Source organism: Sus scrofa, chromosome 3 (genome assembly GCF_000003025.6).
Source record: "Sus scrofa isolate TJ Tabasco breed Duroc chromosome 3, Sscrofa11.1, whole genome shotgun sequence".
Taxonomy (NCBI): Eukaryota; Metazoa; Chordata; class Mammalia; order Artiodactyla; family Suidae; genus Sus; species Sus scrofa.
Window position 1 is genome coordinate 85,870,483 of NC_010445.4, and position 15,364 is coordinate 85,885,846.

At 35.0% G+C, this 15,364-nt stretch overlaps 1 protein-coding gene across 7 annotated transcripts in view; it reads left to right on the top strand.

The window, feature by feature from the left end:
* Positions 1 to 15,364, top strand: part of CCDC88A (coiled-coil domain containing 88A) — a 160,120-nt gene that overhangs the window by 59,440 nt on the left and 85,316 nt on the right. For all 7 annotated transcript variants that reach the window (XR_002342712.1, XR_002342714.1, XR_002342713.1 and 4 more), the window contains exons 9-13: positions 4,649 to 4,730; positions 6,592 to 6,750; positions 9,141 to 9,287; positions 10,387 to 10,531; positions 14,030 to 14,214. Coding sequence is in view for 4 of the 7 variants with exons in the window: in XM_021087519.1 (XP_020943178.1) it covers positions 4,649 to 4,730; positions 6,592 to 6,750; positions 9,141 to 9,287; positions 10,387 to 10,531; positions 14,030 to 14,214 (718 nt within the window). In the remaining 3 variants the exon portion in view is untranslated. The remainder of the gene's footprint in view (positions 1 to 4,648; positions 4,731 to 6,591; positions 6,751 to 9,140; positions 9,288 to 10,386; positions 10,532 to 14,029; positions 14,215 to 15,364) is intronic.

Here is a 15,364-nt window from a genome sequence, read left to right on the forward strand (position 1 = left end):
CATACACTTAAAATGGTTAAAATTGTGGATTAATGGTATAAATATATTGCCACAATAAAAATTTGTTTTTAATTTTTAAAAAAGTGTTTAATAATGTATAAAGAAATATTTATAAATTACAAAAAGAGCTTTTCATCAGAAGAAATATTAATGGCACAATCATAAAATAAAATTAAACTTTCTTGGTATTCAGATTCAAGTTAGAAGAACTTATTGTTAAATTATTTCCCATATGGGCACTTTTATCCTCTGCTGGTTGCAGTGTAAATTAGTAATGACTTTTCTGCAGCATAGTTTGACATTACTTAGAAATCTGTCCTGAATTATACAGGGTTTAATGTGCCAAAACGTTATTCATTAGTGAAAAATGGAGTCCCCTTAAATGAGTAAATTATGGTTCCTCTACCAATTTCTCCATTAAAAATTAGGGTTTTTTTTTTTTTTTTTTTAAATGTAGGTGGGTGCATGTATTTTTTTGTGTATTTTGTTTGTTTGTTTATTTTTTGGCTTTTTGTTTTGGATATATACCCAGGATATTGCAATTGCTGTTGAATTGCTGGGTCATATGGGAGTTCTGTTTTTAAAGTTTTTTGTGAAACTGTTGTACTATTTCCCTTAGTGGCTGCACCAATTTACATTCCTACCAACCATGTATGAGAATTCCTTTTCTTCCATATCCTTTCCAGCATCTATTGTATTCTTTTTGATGATAGCCATTCTGACAGATGTGAGGTGATATCTCTTAGTGCTTTTGATTTGCATTTCCCTGATGATTAGTGATATTGAGCATCCTTTCATATGCCTATTGGACATCTGCATGTCCTCTTTGGAAAGGTGTCTGTTCAAGTCTTCTGACCATATTTTAAATTAGATTGTTCATGGAGTTCCCGTTGTGGCGCAGTGGTTAATGAATCTGACTAGGAACCATGAGGTTGCAGGTTCGATCCCTGGCCTTGCTCAGTGGGTTAAGGATCCGATGTTGCCGTGAGCTGTGGTGTAGGTTGCAGGCGTGGCTTGGATCCCACATTGCTGTGGCTCTGGTGTAGGCTGGTGGCTATAGCTCCGATTAGACCCCTTGCCTGAGAACCTCCATATGCCGCAGGAGCAGCCCTAGAAAAGGCAAAAAGACAAAGAAGAAGAAAAAAATAGGTTGTTAAGGGATTTTTTTGACATTGAGTTGTATGAACTGTTTATGTATTTTGGATATTAACACCTCATGTGTCATATTTTCTCTCATTCAGTAAGTAGTCTTTTTGGTTGTGCTATGCCTATGCAAAATCTTTTAACTAGGTCCCTTTTTTTTTTTTTTTGCTTTTTATTTCCTATTCTTTAGGAGACTGATCCACAAATATATTACTCTGTGTCAGAGTGTTCTCCCCGTGTTTTCTTCTAGGAGTTTTATGGTTTCTATACTTGCATTTAGGTCTTTTTGAGTTTATTTTTGTATATGGTATTGGAGAATGTCCTAATTTCATTCTTTTACATGTAGCGTCCAGCTTTCCCAACACCGCTTATTGAAGAGACTGTCTTTCTCCATTGTGTATTCTTGCCTCCTTTGTTGGATTTATTTCTGAGCTTTGTATTCTGTTCCATTGATCTATGTGGTTTTTTTGTGTCAGCACCACACTGTCTTGATGATTGTAGCTTCGTAGTATAGTCTGAAGTCAGGGACTATGATTCCTCTGGCTCTGTTCTTATTTCTCACAATTGTCTTGGCTTTTCGGGTCCTTTGTGTTTCTATACAAAATTTGAGATTATTCTAGTTCTGTGAAAAATGCCATTGATATTTTGATAGGGTTCACACTGAATCTGTAGATTGCCTTGGGTAGTGTGACCGTTTTAACATTACTAATGAACACAGTGTATTTTTCCATCTGTTTATGTCATCTTCAGTTTCTTTCATCACATCTTTTTCCTCCTAAGGTAGATTTATTCCTAGGTATCTTATTCTTTTTGGTATGATGGTAAATGGAATTGTTTCTTTAATTTCTCATTCTAATAGTTCATTGTTAGTGTGTAGAAATGCAACAGATTTCTGTATATTTGGTATCCTTCAGCTTTACCAATTGTTCCTGAGCTCTTATAGTTTTCTGGTTGCAACTTTAGGATTCTTCTTCTGTGTTGCTGAACTCAGGTTCCATTGCTCACTACTTGAAAGCCAATACTTGAGAGACATTTTTTTTTTGAAAAGGAAAAATTGCTTATTCAGGAGGCTAGCAACATGGGGAGAAGGCAGACTTGTGTTCTAAAACCAACTCTGAAGATTCTGCTGGACCATGAAAGTTTTTAAAGGGAGAATCATTTTGGAGGGGGTCAGAGTTTTTATCTTCCAGTGTGTGCAGACTTTCTTTTGATTGGTTGGTAGTAAGGTAACAGGGTTGTGTTTCAGGAATCTTATGCTTAGCCTAAAGTTACCTACCTCCACTAATTGGGGGCCTTAGTTCCTAAAGATTTCAAAGGTATTGTTATGTGTAAGAGGAACCAGGACCCTGCTTTATTGTTGAACTATTGTTTCTTGGCTGCTTCTCCTTTGTTTCTGATCAGCAACTGTTTGAATTTTCCTGGAACTCAGAGAAGGTTAAGGAGGTAGGATAAAGCCTATTTCCTACAAAGAAGAAACAGGGGACACATAAAGGATTTGTACCTGGAGGGGCCCACAGGGTCCTGTTCAGTTTCATCTCTAGCATCATGTCATCTAAAATAAAATAGTGACATCAAAATGGTGTCATCAAAATAGTGACAGTTTTACTTCTTCCTTTTCAATTTGTTCTTGTTTGATTCCTGTGGCTAGGACTTCCAGTATTATGTTGAATAAAAATGGCAACAGTGGACATCCTTGTCTTGTTCCTGATCTTAATGGAAGTGCTTTCAGCTTCTTACCATTGAGTATGATGTTAGCTGTGGGTTTGTCATATATGGCTTTTATTATGTTGAGCTATGGTCCTTCTGTGCCGACTTGCTGAGTTTTTATCATAAATGAATGTAGAGTTTTGTCAAAAGCTTTTTTTTGCATCCCTTGAGATGATCATATGGTTTTTATTCTTCAGTTTTGTTAATGTGTTCAAAAAGATACAAGTACCCCAGTGTTCATAGTAACATTATCTACAGTTGCCAAGATATGGAAGCAACCTAAGTGTCCATCAGCAGATAAATAGATTAAGAAGATATGTTGTAGAATGGAATACTTCTCAGCCATAAAAAAAAAAAAAAAAGAATGCAATTTTGCCATTTGAAACAACATGGATGGACTTGGAGGGTTTTATGCTAAGTGAAATATGTCAAACAGAGGAAGACAAATACCATATAATGTCATTTGTATGTGGAATCTAAAAAATAAAGCTAATGAATATAACAAGAAAGAAACAGGCTCAGAGATATAGGAAACAAACTAGTGGTTACCAGTGGGGAAGGGCAGTTTAGGGATAGGGGGCTAAGAGGTACAAACATATATAAAATAAGCTACAAGAATATATTTTACAGCACAGGGAATATAGCCAATGCTTTATGGAGTATAACTTTAAAAAATTGTGAATTAATGTAGCATATACCTGTAACTTATATAATACCGTATTTCAACTATATTTCAATAAAAAAATTTTTGGTGAAAAAAGTTAAGCAGGTAAGAGATGTCAGAAATAGATTGTTTTGCACAATGAACATTTACTTTTTTGTTATTTAAGAAAAGAAGGTGGAAAAGTAGAGATAGTGAATGGGGGTTTACTTTGAGGAGCTCAGTTCTGATGGGAACATAGAAAATGGTAGTTAGAAATAAAGCAGTGAAATCAACTATACTTCAATAAAACTTTAAAAAATGAAAACAAGGGACTTCCCATTGTGGCTCAGCGATAATGAACCCAACTAGTATCTATGGGGATGAGAGTTCCATCCCCGGCCTTGCTCAGTGGGTTAAGGATCCGGCATTGCCATGAGCTGCGATGTAGGTTTCAGATGCAGCTCAGATCAGGCGTTGCTGTGGCTGTGGTATAAGCCAACAGCTGCAGCTCTGATTAGACCCCCTCTGGCTTGGAAACTTGCATGTGTCACAGGTGCAGCCCTATAAAGACAAAACAAAATAAAAACAAGAAGTAGCGCAGTGTATAAAGAGAAAAATGCTTAATAAGAGAAATAAAAAGATGTCTAGACTACAAGGAAGAAACCACTAGTGATATAAAGATTTTAGATATCTGTGTGGCAGTGTATCATTTCCTTTAGGTCAATGTAAATGTCAAAAATAGTTTGGAGACCCTTATAAGTCTCATACCTAGATAGTATTGACTTGCATAAAAACTCTTATAACTTATTTGTCTTTGAATGTGCAGAGAGGGAGAAAGGGCAAAAGAGAGAAAGGAAGGTGGAATTTGCGGGATGGCAGAAAAGATGAAGAAAGAGCATCTACATTATGAATTATGAGGACATTAGTCATTGATATTTTTAGCCTTTGGAGAACATTAAGGGAGAGTCTGATGCCATCCAATCATATAAATTCCTAATATCAACTTCTTTGTCTTTTTTCCCAGGTTGGGGATATGGCTAATACTATATTAAACTCAATATTTAGTAATGTTAATAAGGTTGTATTAGTGCAAATGATGATCATAGTTTTCAAAACACTAAGTTTATTATTTAATTTTTTTTTTTTGCATTTAAGGGAGGAAAAGACTGAACAGTTGTTGGACTGTAAACAAGAACTTGAGCAAATGGAAATAGAACTAAAAAGGCTGCAGCAAGAGGTTTGTACCTGGAACTTTCATTATATATGATCACTGAGTAATTGGAAATTGACTTTTCTCCTTATAACATTTGCCTTATTGCTTACTGAGGTTTAATAAGATCAAAAGACTTTTTCAGTGTTTCTCTCTTCAAAAATGCCAGAGCCAAAACTAGAAATCAAGGTCTTTGGAATTTTCTTTTTTTATCTGTCAGTGCCATTCAAACACTGCTAATTCCGAGGAGCCTCTTAGGACTGGAGTGGTTCCAAGTTTCTCTCATATCTTGGCTTCTATGGGTTTGGAAGCTGAAACGCATCTTCTGCTAAACTGTACTACTTAGGTATCTCTCCCTTTTCTCTGATGGTGCTCTATGCTAACTTATATATGACAATGCTTTTTGCTTTTTAAAAAATATTTTTATAAAAATTTTGTGGTTTTTCATCTTGAACTAAGATTGTTTAAGAATTTGCTTTTGTTAATTACTCTGTAATGTTTCATTTTCATTTGGAGGTAGTATAAGAAATCTTCTTTAACCCATAAATGGTAAGAATTGGGGTAAGGCTGGACAAATATTTCTTGTCCTTACCTCCCTAACCTAAATTTAGGGAACACTTTACTTGTGGGATCATAAACTGGGATGTTTATAGGTGAATGAATCTGGAAATCAAAATTTTTAGTTTTAGGCTACTATTCCACTTTGTGGTAGTAGGGTTTTTTGTATGTATGTTCCATCTAAAACAGTGATTCTCACTTTTTGGTCTCAAGACTTTCTTTATTCTTAAAAATTAGTGAAGATTATTTAATGTGGATTCTCTTTACTGAAATTTACTATATTTGAAATTCAAACTAAGAATTTTAAAAAATTTATTAATTCATTTGAAAATAATACTCAACCTATTCCATGGTAACATAAAAATTGCATGGTAACTAAATAACCATTATTTTCCCAAACAAAAAAATTAGAACAGTAGTCTTTTACATTTTTGCACATCCCTTTATTTAAGGCCTAACTTAATTGAAAACTACCAGAGTCTCATAACCATTTATGCATTCAGTCTGTTAAGATACCACAATGCCATTTATGCGGCCTCCAGAAAACTGCTGGGCCCTCATGAGAGAATGAGAGTGAAAGCAGCAAGTAGTGTTGTCATATTATTATGCAAATACTTTTGACCGCATGAACTCTCTGGAAGGGTTTCAGGGACCCACAGATATTTCTGAGTCACATTTTATTAGTGCTGTTCAAATGATTCCAACAGGGCTTTTTAAAGATTGAATTTTAATATTTATTTCAAATGGTTTAAGATATATGCTAATCATATGCAACTAATCATTCACATGGAAATATTAAAAAACTCAGCCAGGATCTTTGTAACATATCTGGATAGAAACATTATTTCTCTAAAGTAACTAGTGATCAACTTTTGAAATAGTCTACCTCTTCTATATTTTTAATATCCCATATTTTAAATTTAACTTTTCACCTTAATTGCAAATGATTATATTAAGGAGAAGTTTGCTTATTTTAAAATATCCCTAATATTCTTTACATTCAACATTATATAAAAATTTTAATATAAGCATGTTTGCGTATTTATATAGAATCATATACTTTAAAATACTTCTTGTGAAAAAAAGGCGGCTTTGCATCTCCCCATTTTTAAAAAAAACAATTGAGGTGTAATTTATATACCATTAAATTCACACTTATAGCAGTCCATTGTCTTAACCACTTGGCCACCTCGTCCACAAAAATTCACACTTTTAAAGTACACAAATCATTGATTTTTTTAAAAAAAAATTCATCAACTTGTGCAACCCAAGGATTACAAATTTGAAAATAGAAAATAATATTTAAAAATTAATATTTATCTATATTTAGAACATGAATTTGCTTTCGGATGCTCGTTCTGCAAGAATGTACCGAGATGAATTAGATGCACTTCGGGAGAAGGCAATCAGAGTTGATAAGCTTGAAAGTGAAGTCAGCAGATATAAAGAGAGGCTACATGATATTGAATTTTATAAGGCAAGAGTTGAGGTATGTGTATAACTTAAACCATTCATAATTTTTTTCTTTAAAAATGTGATGATTTTTTGCTGGTTGGAAGTGGGATTACTGTGGGTGCTGAGGTGAGGCTGGAAGTGATGTGTAGGCGATGGCGAGGGCAAGGTGGACTGCCGGTGTGCAGGCAGAGCACAAGGTTTCCTGGTGCTGGGCTAAAGATCAAGGATGCAGTCCAGGAAAGTTCTGAAAATCTATCACCAGCTCCAACTTTATGATTGATCTAGTCATGGAAAACCTCATTGGATCCTCACTAGATGCGACCATAACTAGCATCTTAAAAATCCTTCCCATCATAAAGTATTAGGAATAAAAATCTGAGATATATTCCTCACTTCAAGAAAGTTCCTGTATCAGCCAGCACTTTAGCAGATCAGCTAGTTTCTTTGATCATCAAGCAGACATAGTCTCACTACCAACACAACAGAGGAAAAATGTCTCTATCAGTGTTTTTTTCACATCATGAGAGTGACCCATTTAGTAGGTCATGAAATCAATTTTGTGAGTCACACCAAACATTTTTTATTTTATATATATGTATTTTTTGTGTGTGTGTGTATGGCTTTTTAGGGCCATACCCACAGTGTTTGGAAGTTCCCAGACTAGGGGTCAAATTGGACTGCAGCTGTGGGCCTACACCACAGCCACAACAACTTGAGATCTGAGCCACATCTGCAACCTACTCCACAGGCTGATGGCAACACTGAATTCTTAACCCACTTAGTAGGCCAGGGATCAAACCTGCATCCTTATGGATAGTAGTCAATTTCACTACTGATGAACCACAATGGGAACTCTCATACTGAACATTTTCTAAAACAAGATAAGATATCAGGAAAAAAGTGTTGGGATTTTTCACAATGCATCTAAAATGCACATTAATAAATGTAAAGAACTCGAAACATTGAGCAAACTGTAAATAAAATCAGGTGTTTATTTCATGATAGATCAGCCTGTTTAGATTTATAAAAAGGGATTTTTTGACATTATTCATTTTATTAAATTCTTTGGAGCTCTTCTTTCTTTCTTTTGTTTAGCATCATAGGTAGGGAAGAGTTTTGAAGTCTTTCCCTCATAGTCTCTACTAATTTCAAATTTGCTCCTAGAAGTGGACACAAAACATAATTTCTGATTGCTGCTCAACTCAAAATACTAAATTAGGATCAGTGAAAGCAAAAAATCAGTATTTCTGGAGTTCCCGTCGTGGCACAGTGGTTAACAAATCCGACTAGGAACCATGAGCTTGCGGGTTCGGTCCCTGCCCTTGCTCAGTGGGTTAGCGGTCCGGCGTTGCCGTGAGCTGTGGTGTAGGTTGCAGACGCGGCTCGGATCCTGCGTTGCTGTGGCTCTGGCGTAGGCCGGTGGCTACAGCTCCGATTCGACCCCTAGCCTGGGAACCTCCATATGCTGCAGGAGCGGCCCAAGAAATGGCAAAAAGACAAAAAAAAAAAAAAAAAAAAAATCAGTATTTCTCTCTCTCCCTCTCCCACCTACCTCTCCCTCCCCCTGAGTCTGTCTCTCTTTTTACACACACACAAACATATATGTATATCTATATGAACAAATTAGAAAAAAAAACAATTTCTCTCAATGATTGCAGTTCTGTGTTAAAAGAAGTCAGAATTTACAGCAAGAATTTGAAAATCCTTGCTTCTTGCATTCTTTTTTCCTTTCTCAGTTAATTTCTTCATTGTAAACAGGAGATTTTGGTCAGTTTAAGTATTGGGGATAAGAAGGAAGGAGTATGCAAAATAAAGAGGTGAAATAAGAGAAATTTAGAACTTAGCCTGAATGTTACCAGAAATTAAAACCAATAGAGTGCAAAGATAAGGATTTGTGAACATGTCCTCAAAACATATGTAGGCATTTTAAGGTGTTTATGTAAAATATTTATTGATAAAGCCTTGGTTTATGATTTACTTGAGTCTTGGTTCCAGTCTTGGTATTTGACTTAAAAACCCCAAACTCGTCATTTTTGAGTAGAGAGAAATCTTTAAATTGATTTCAGTAAATAAATTTAGCCCTGATTCTGAGGAGCTTGGTGTCTCTACTATCTGGAAGACTGCTTATACTTAATTCCTTATCCTTCTAACCAAGGAATTTAAGTATACCCCAGCAATTTCATGTGTTATTTTGGTGGTATTACTTATCCTAATATAAGTAGTAACTATTTTGTTTACATAGTTAACTTAAGTTCTGGGAAATAAAATAAAACCAGCTATATTTCTATTACTCAGTAGCTTTATTCTTGCATAACACTGTTGATAAAGAGGGCTTAATGTCTTAGTTTACAATAAAGAATTTTTGTTTCAAGCTTTAAAGTTAACCTATTTGAGATAAATAAAGCTGACTTGAAATGTTTATAGGAATTAAAAGAAGACAATCAAGTTTTGTTAGAAACAAAAACCATGTTGGAAGACCAACTAGAAGGAACTCGAGCCCGTTCTGATAAGTTACATGAATTAGAAAAAGAGAATTTACAGCTGAAGGCTAAACTTCATGATATGGAAATGGTAAGTGTTATAAGATAGATCAATTACATGATCTAAGTAAAAATTCTAAGATTCATCTGAATTCCCTTTAGTTGACCCCAGCCTAGGGGTCCAATTGGAGCTGTAGCTGCTGGCCTATGCCAGAGCCATAGCAAAGCAGGATCCAAGCCGCTTCTGCAACCTACACCACAGCTCACGGCAGCACCGGATCCTTAACCCACTGAGTGAGGCCAGGGATCGAACCCGCAACCTCATGGTTCCTAGTCGGCTTTGTTAACCACTGAGCCACAATGGGAACTCCCTATCCTTAAGACCTTAATAGAGAAGAGATAGATACATAATTTAGATGCTTCCAATTTTTTTTTTTTAAGGGCCGCTCCTGAGGCATATGAAAGTTCCCAGGCTAGGGGTCCAGTCGGAACTACAGCTGCCAGCCTCCACCACAGCCACAGCAGCAGGGGATCCGAGCCATGTCTGCAGCCTACACCACAGCTCATGGCAATGCTGAATCCTTAACCCACTGAGCAAGGCCAGGAATTGAGCCCTCATCCTCATAGATGCTAGTCTAGTCGGGTTTGTTACCGTTGAGCCACAGCAGAAACTCCTAGATACCTCCAATTTATATAAATTCAGGAGTAGTAGAAATTTCTGCTTTTGTTACAGAATGGTATTATATTTTATTTTATTTATTTTATTTTTTTTAATATTTTTTTAAATTTTCCCACTGTACAGCAAGGGGGTAAATATTATATTTTAAATTTTGACTTCTACTTTTCAGAAAATCTTCAGCTATTGTTTAAACATTCCTTTAAAATACAAAAGTACAGCTATTTGCTAAAATTTACCATTGGGTTAGAAATTGTTTGTTATGTCACTGAAATAATGACTATGAAGTTTTCAGTGTCCCCAGAGATCACTTTAATAGGATATCAGACACCTGATCAATTTAATGACCAACAGTCATAATTATTGTCTTTCAATTGTGAAAATTTTAAGGCGCTCAAAATTTATATATCATTCAGTTTCTGATAAATGAAAGTTATAAGTAGTAAAATATTAGCTTGAAATTGTACTGTTTCTTAGTTTTCTTTTCTCTTCCTACTCCTTGCAAATATAAAAGGAACGTGATATGGATAGAAAAAAGATTGAAGAATTAATGGAAGAAAATATGACTTTGGAAATGGCACAGAAACAAAGTATGGATGAATCATTACATCTTGGTTGGGAGCTGGAACAAATATCCAGAACTAGTGAACTTTCTGAAGGTATTTCCAATATTGTTTTATTTAACTGGATGAATGAATAAATCAAATTGTATTTATGTTTACATTTTGGCTTGAGATGTCTCAGAAGGCCAGATATCTCCCTAGATAGGATTTCACAGGATAATATGTTACTCTCCCCTTTACTGTAAGACATCTTTTCATGTCTTACAACTTGACTTTGAGTGGGTAACAGGTTTGATCAGATGTTGAGGCTCTATTTCATGTTAATATCACAAGAAGCTGGGATATCTGTTTATTAGTTTATTTTCAGAGATAAAGCTATCTACAAATAGAACAGAAAAGTCCTATTAGCTGGTCAGCATGTTTTTTGACTATAGGCAAAACTAAATAGGAGGTCAGAATGTAGTGGGAATATTCTTTGGTGAATATGTAGCCAAAGTAAAGCAAGTTAAGGATTTTTATGGCTACTTTCATCAATATATGTAATCTCCATTTTAGGTTTTTACCTACCAACTGCTCTAGCCTGTTTATACCCTGGATACAATGAAAGACCACAGATCGATTTTTAATTTTCGGCTCTTTAACTTTTGGCTATTTTTCCCTAAGGCTCCACATTAACTTGTCCTCTTTATTAAAGCTGAGCACACACATACAAAGTGGCTTTTTGTGTTAAAGCTTTGAGTTTGCTAATGCTTATATACTTTATTGAAATTATGTACTTTATTGAAACTCTACCTAAGTCACATTTATTTGAATTAGAGTGCTTCCCTAATTTCTCAATTACCTAGTATCTAGTTTATTATGCCTGTTTTTCTTCCAGCAGCACATATTTATTAAGCACCTTTCACGTGTAAAATACTATACTATGCCCTGAGGACATGGTGGTGAAGTAGACATAAAGTCTTAAGTTACAGTCTTGGTGCTTAAAGAATAATTACTTCTACAGACGACTCATCATATTTATTACTTTTAGGCTTTTTATAATTTTACATTTGAAAATCTAATTCCAAATTTTGGGATCCCATGTAAATTGACTTTGTAGAAAGTGGTGATATTCAGCCAGTGAACTTGCTGAGATATGTTCCTTCAAATTTTTGTGGAACTTTTTTATTGTGTTCCATGTGAATTGAGTTAGAAAGAAAACAGTCTAGACATAAATGTTTTCTACTACTAAAGTTGTTAAAATTAGGAGTTTCTGTCGTGGCTCAGCAGAAACGAATCCAACTAGGAAGCATGAGGTTACGTGTTCCATCCCTGGCCTCGCTCAGTGGGTTAAGGATACAGCATTGCTGTGAGCTGTGGTGTAGGTTGTAGTTGCCATTCAGATCCTGTGTTGCTGTGGCAGTGGTGTAGGCTGGCGGCTACAGCTCTGATTCGACCCCTAGCTGGGAACCTCCATGTGCTGTGGGTGTGGCCCTCAAAAGACCAAAAAAAAGAAAAAAAGAAAAAAGAAAAAAAATTTTCTCATCTTTTAAGTTAGGACAGTAATAGTACTTACCGTCTTATAGGGTTGTTGTGAGGATTGAATTTGTTAATGAAGCCCCTTAGAACAGTGCCTGGTGGATCGTAAGCATTTGAGTGTTTTTATTTTTATTACTATCATCATTATATCACAGTTGTTTTCTGGGGTCATAGGACAGAATATTATTTATTTATTTATTTAGGCCGCACATGTGGCATATGGAAGTTCCCAGGCCAGGAATTTTATCTGAGCTGCAGCTGCAACCTACACAGCATATGTAGCAATGCCAGATTCTTTAATCCACTGTGCTAGGCCAGGAAATGAACCCATGCTTCTGCAGCAACCCAAGCCTCTGTAGTCAGATTCTTAACCCACTGTGCTGCAATGGGAACTCCCCAAAATATTCATTTTAGTGTGGTGTAGTTTTGGTTGTTTTTAAGTATACAAGGGACTTATTAGAAAATTTGCAAAATATAGCAAAATATAAAGAAGAGAAAGTCACTAGTAATTTCTTACCTCACTTTTACATTTCACAAAATTTGCCTCTAGAATTTTTTTGCACATACATAGGTATTTTAGATATCATCACATCAGTGTTTATATACAATTAAAGTTCCTTTTTTTTCACCTAAAAATATATAACATAGACATTCTCCCATGCTAAAAATGTGTTATAAGCATTCTTTTAAATTCTTTGTAGTCTATCCTAAATCTTCTTCAAAGCACATACCATTTTAAGTTTTATTAAGGTGCATCTTGTATTGTAGCCTAATCTTGTTTAATTGAAATTCATGAATTAGAATTTTACTAAAGAAGACTTGGACAACTGGAGTTCCTGTCATGGCTCAGCGGTTAATGAACCCAACTAGGATCCATGAGGATGTGGGTTTGATCCCTGGCCTCACTTAGTGGGTCAAGGATCTGGCGTGGCTGTGGCTGTAGCTGTGGTGTAGGCCGGCAGCTATAGCACTGATTCGACCCTGGCCTGGGAACTTCTGCATGCCCTGGGTGCAGCCCTAAAAAGCAAAAAAAAAAAAAAAAAAAAAAAAAAAAAAAGACTTGGACAACTAATGGGATTTTAAATAACTGCATCTTTTAATAAAAGGTGTACTAACTAGAACAAAAGCTTGAAATAGAATTGAGGCTTTCTTAAAATCTAGGGGGTATTTTATTCTACTAATTTGGAAAAGAATGCATGCCTTGACGGGCTACATGTGTGTGTGTGTTTGCTTGATATGATGGAGAATTTCAAACATACGTAGTAGAGAAACCTAGAACTGCCTTCCTGTACTTTTGTTTATTTCCCTTCCTAAATCCTAGGATTTCAAAATAAATTCTAGGTGTCATATTTCATTTGTAAATCCCAATACATTTATGTCATCAAAATATTTAATGAGTCTGTTACAGGATTATTACAGAATAATCATTTTTGGCTTACTGGAGAATATCATTTATAGAAACTGAAACTGAGTTTTCTTATTTTAAAAAATGTAATGTAATGCTGAAAGTGGCTTAGAAAGATGATTTCCATTGGCAAAGGACTCCATGTTGCTCTTTTCATTTAAGCTTAGCAGAGATTCTTAGAGAAAGACTTTTTTGGTGTGGCCAGTGTACTTGTCTTGCCTTTCTCAGAATCAGGTTAGGGTTTCTTTTCCCTCAAGATGTCTTCCTTTGTCTTAGAAAGTTTGACATAGGATATTCTTTATACTTCTTATTTGAGTCACATAATGACTGTATGAGATACACAGGGTAATTTTTTCCAAGTAACTGAAGATGCATTGAGATTAAAGTGGCTTGGGCTTTGTTAATTAGTTAATTTCTCATGGAGCTAGAATTGAAAGTCTGATTGCTTCAGTCTAAATTTTGTACCTTTTTTTCCACTGGCATGCTTATGAATGCATTAGAACTTCAACATTTACCTCTATTTTATCTGTGTTTATTGTGTCTATCTTGCATAATTATAAATTTTTTATAAAGTTAAGAACCAGATGATTTAGTGTGTTTACACAAAGTATTTTAGATAGTGAAGAGTAAACATAGTTTTACCAGTGACATTTTTTTTCAATATTATATAGCACCACAAAAATCCTTGGGCCATGAGGTAAATGAATTGACATCAAGCAGGTTATTGAAGTTGGAGATGGAAAATCAGAGTTTGACAAAAACTGTAGAAGAGCTTCGGAGTACTATGGATTCTGCGGAGGGGAACACTTCCAAAATCCTGAAAATTGAAAAAGAAAATCAGAGACTAAGTAAAAAGGTAAATAAAAATTAATGTTTAATGTAGTATAAAAATATATGTAAAATGTAAATAATAGCACTGAGGTAGAACATTTATTTTCCAGTTTTTAATATATCCTCAATATTATTTAACTTATTGCATAAAGTGTCACACTTATATAAAGAATGAGCCCTTAGATTCGTTGAACTTCAATGATTATTAACTTAAAGCCAGTGTTATTTCTGCTCTTGCCTACTCTCCCTACAACCACTTTGATTTTGAAGTAAATCCTAGACATGGTACTATTTCACCAATAAATATGCCAGTATAAATCTCTAAAAAGTAAGGAAATTAAGAAAAGAGAAATGACATTATCACACTTTAAACATGATAGTTTTCAGACAGCATAAATTTTTCCAAATCTCTTATGACTTTTTAAAATATTTTGTTTGAATGTGAATCATTCAGTCATTAAAAAAAAACAAACAAAAAAAACAGTCATGGGTTACTCCAAGGAACAGCTTATAGGGGTAAAGTAGGATGAATGTTTGATTCTTCACTTTCATTTACCAGTTTCCTAGTAATGAATTGGTTCTCTCATATCCTTCTGAGATAATTAATGAATGAGCTTGTTGGTTGTTTTAGTATCATTGTGAACTCATGGATTTAAAAATATTTGAGGTATTTCAATGCACTGTATTTATTTTTTTCTTACTCTCTCAACTCTTTTTTTTTTTTTTTTTATTATTTTCCCACTGTACAGCAAGGGGGTCAGGTCATCCTTAGATGTATACATTGCAGTTACAGTTTTTTCCCCCACCCTTTCTTCTGTTGCGACATGAGTATCTAGACATAGTTCTCAATGCTATTCAGCAGGATCTCCTTATAAATCTATTCTAGGTTGTGTCTGATAAGCCCAAGCTCCCGATCCCTCCCACTCCCTCCCCCTCCCATCAGGCAACCACAAGTCTCTTCTCCAAGTCCATGATTTTCTTTTCTGAGGAGATGTTCATTTGTGCTGGATATTAGATTCCAGTTATAAGTGATATCATATGGTATTTGTCTTTGTCTTTCTGGCTCATTTCACTCAGTATGAGATTCTCTAGTTCCATCCATGTTGCTGCAAATGGCATTATGTCATCCTTTTTTATGGCTGAGTAGTATTCCATTGTGTATATATACCACATCT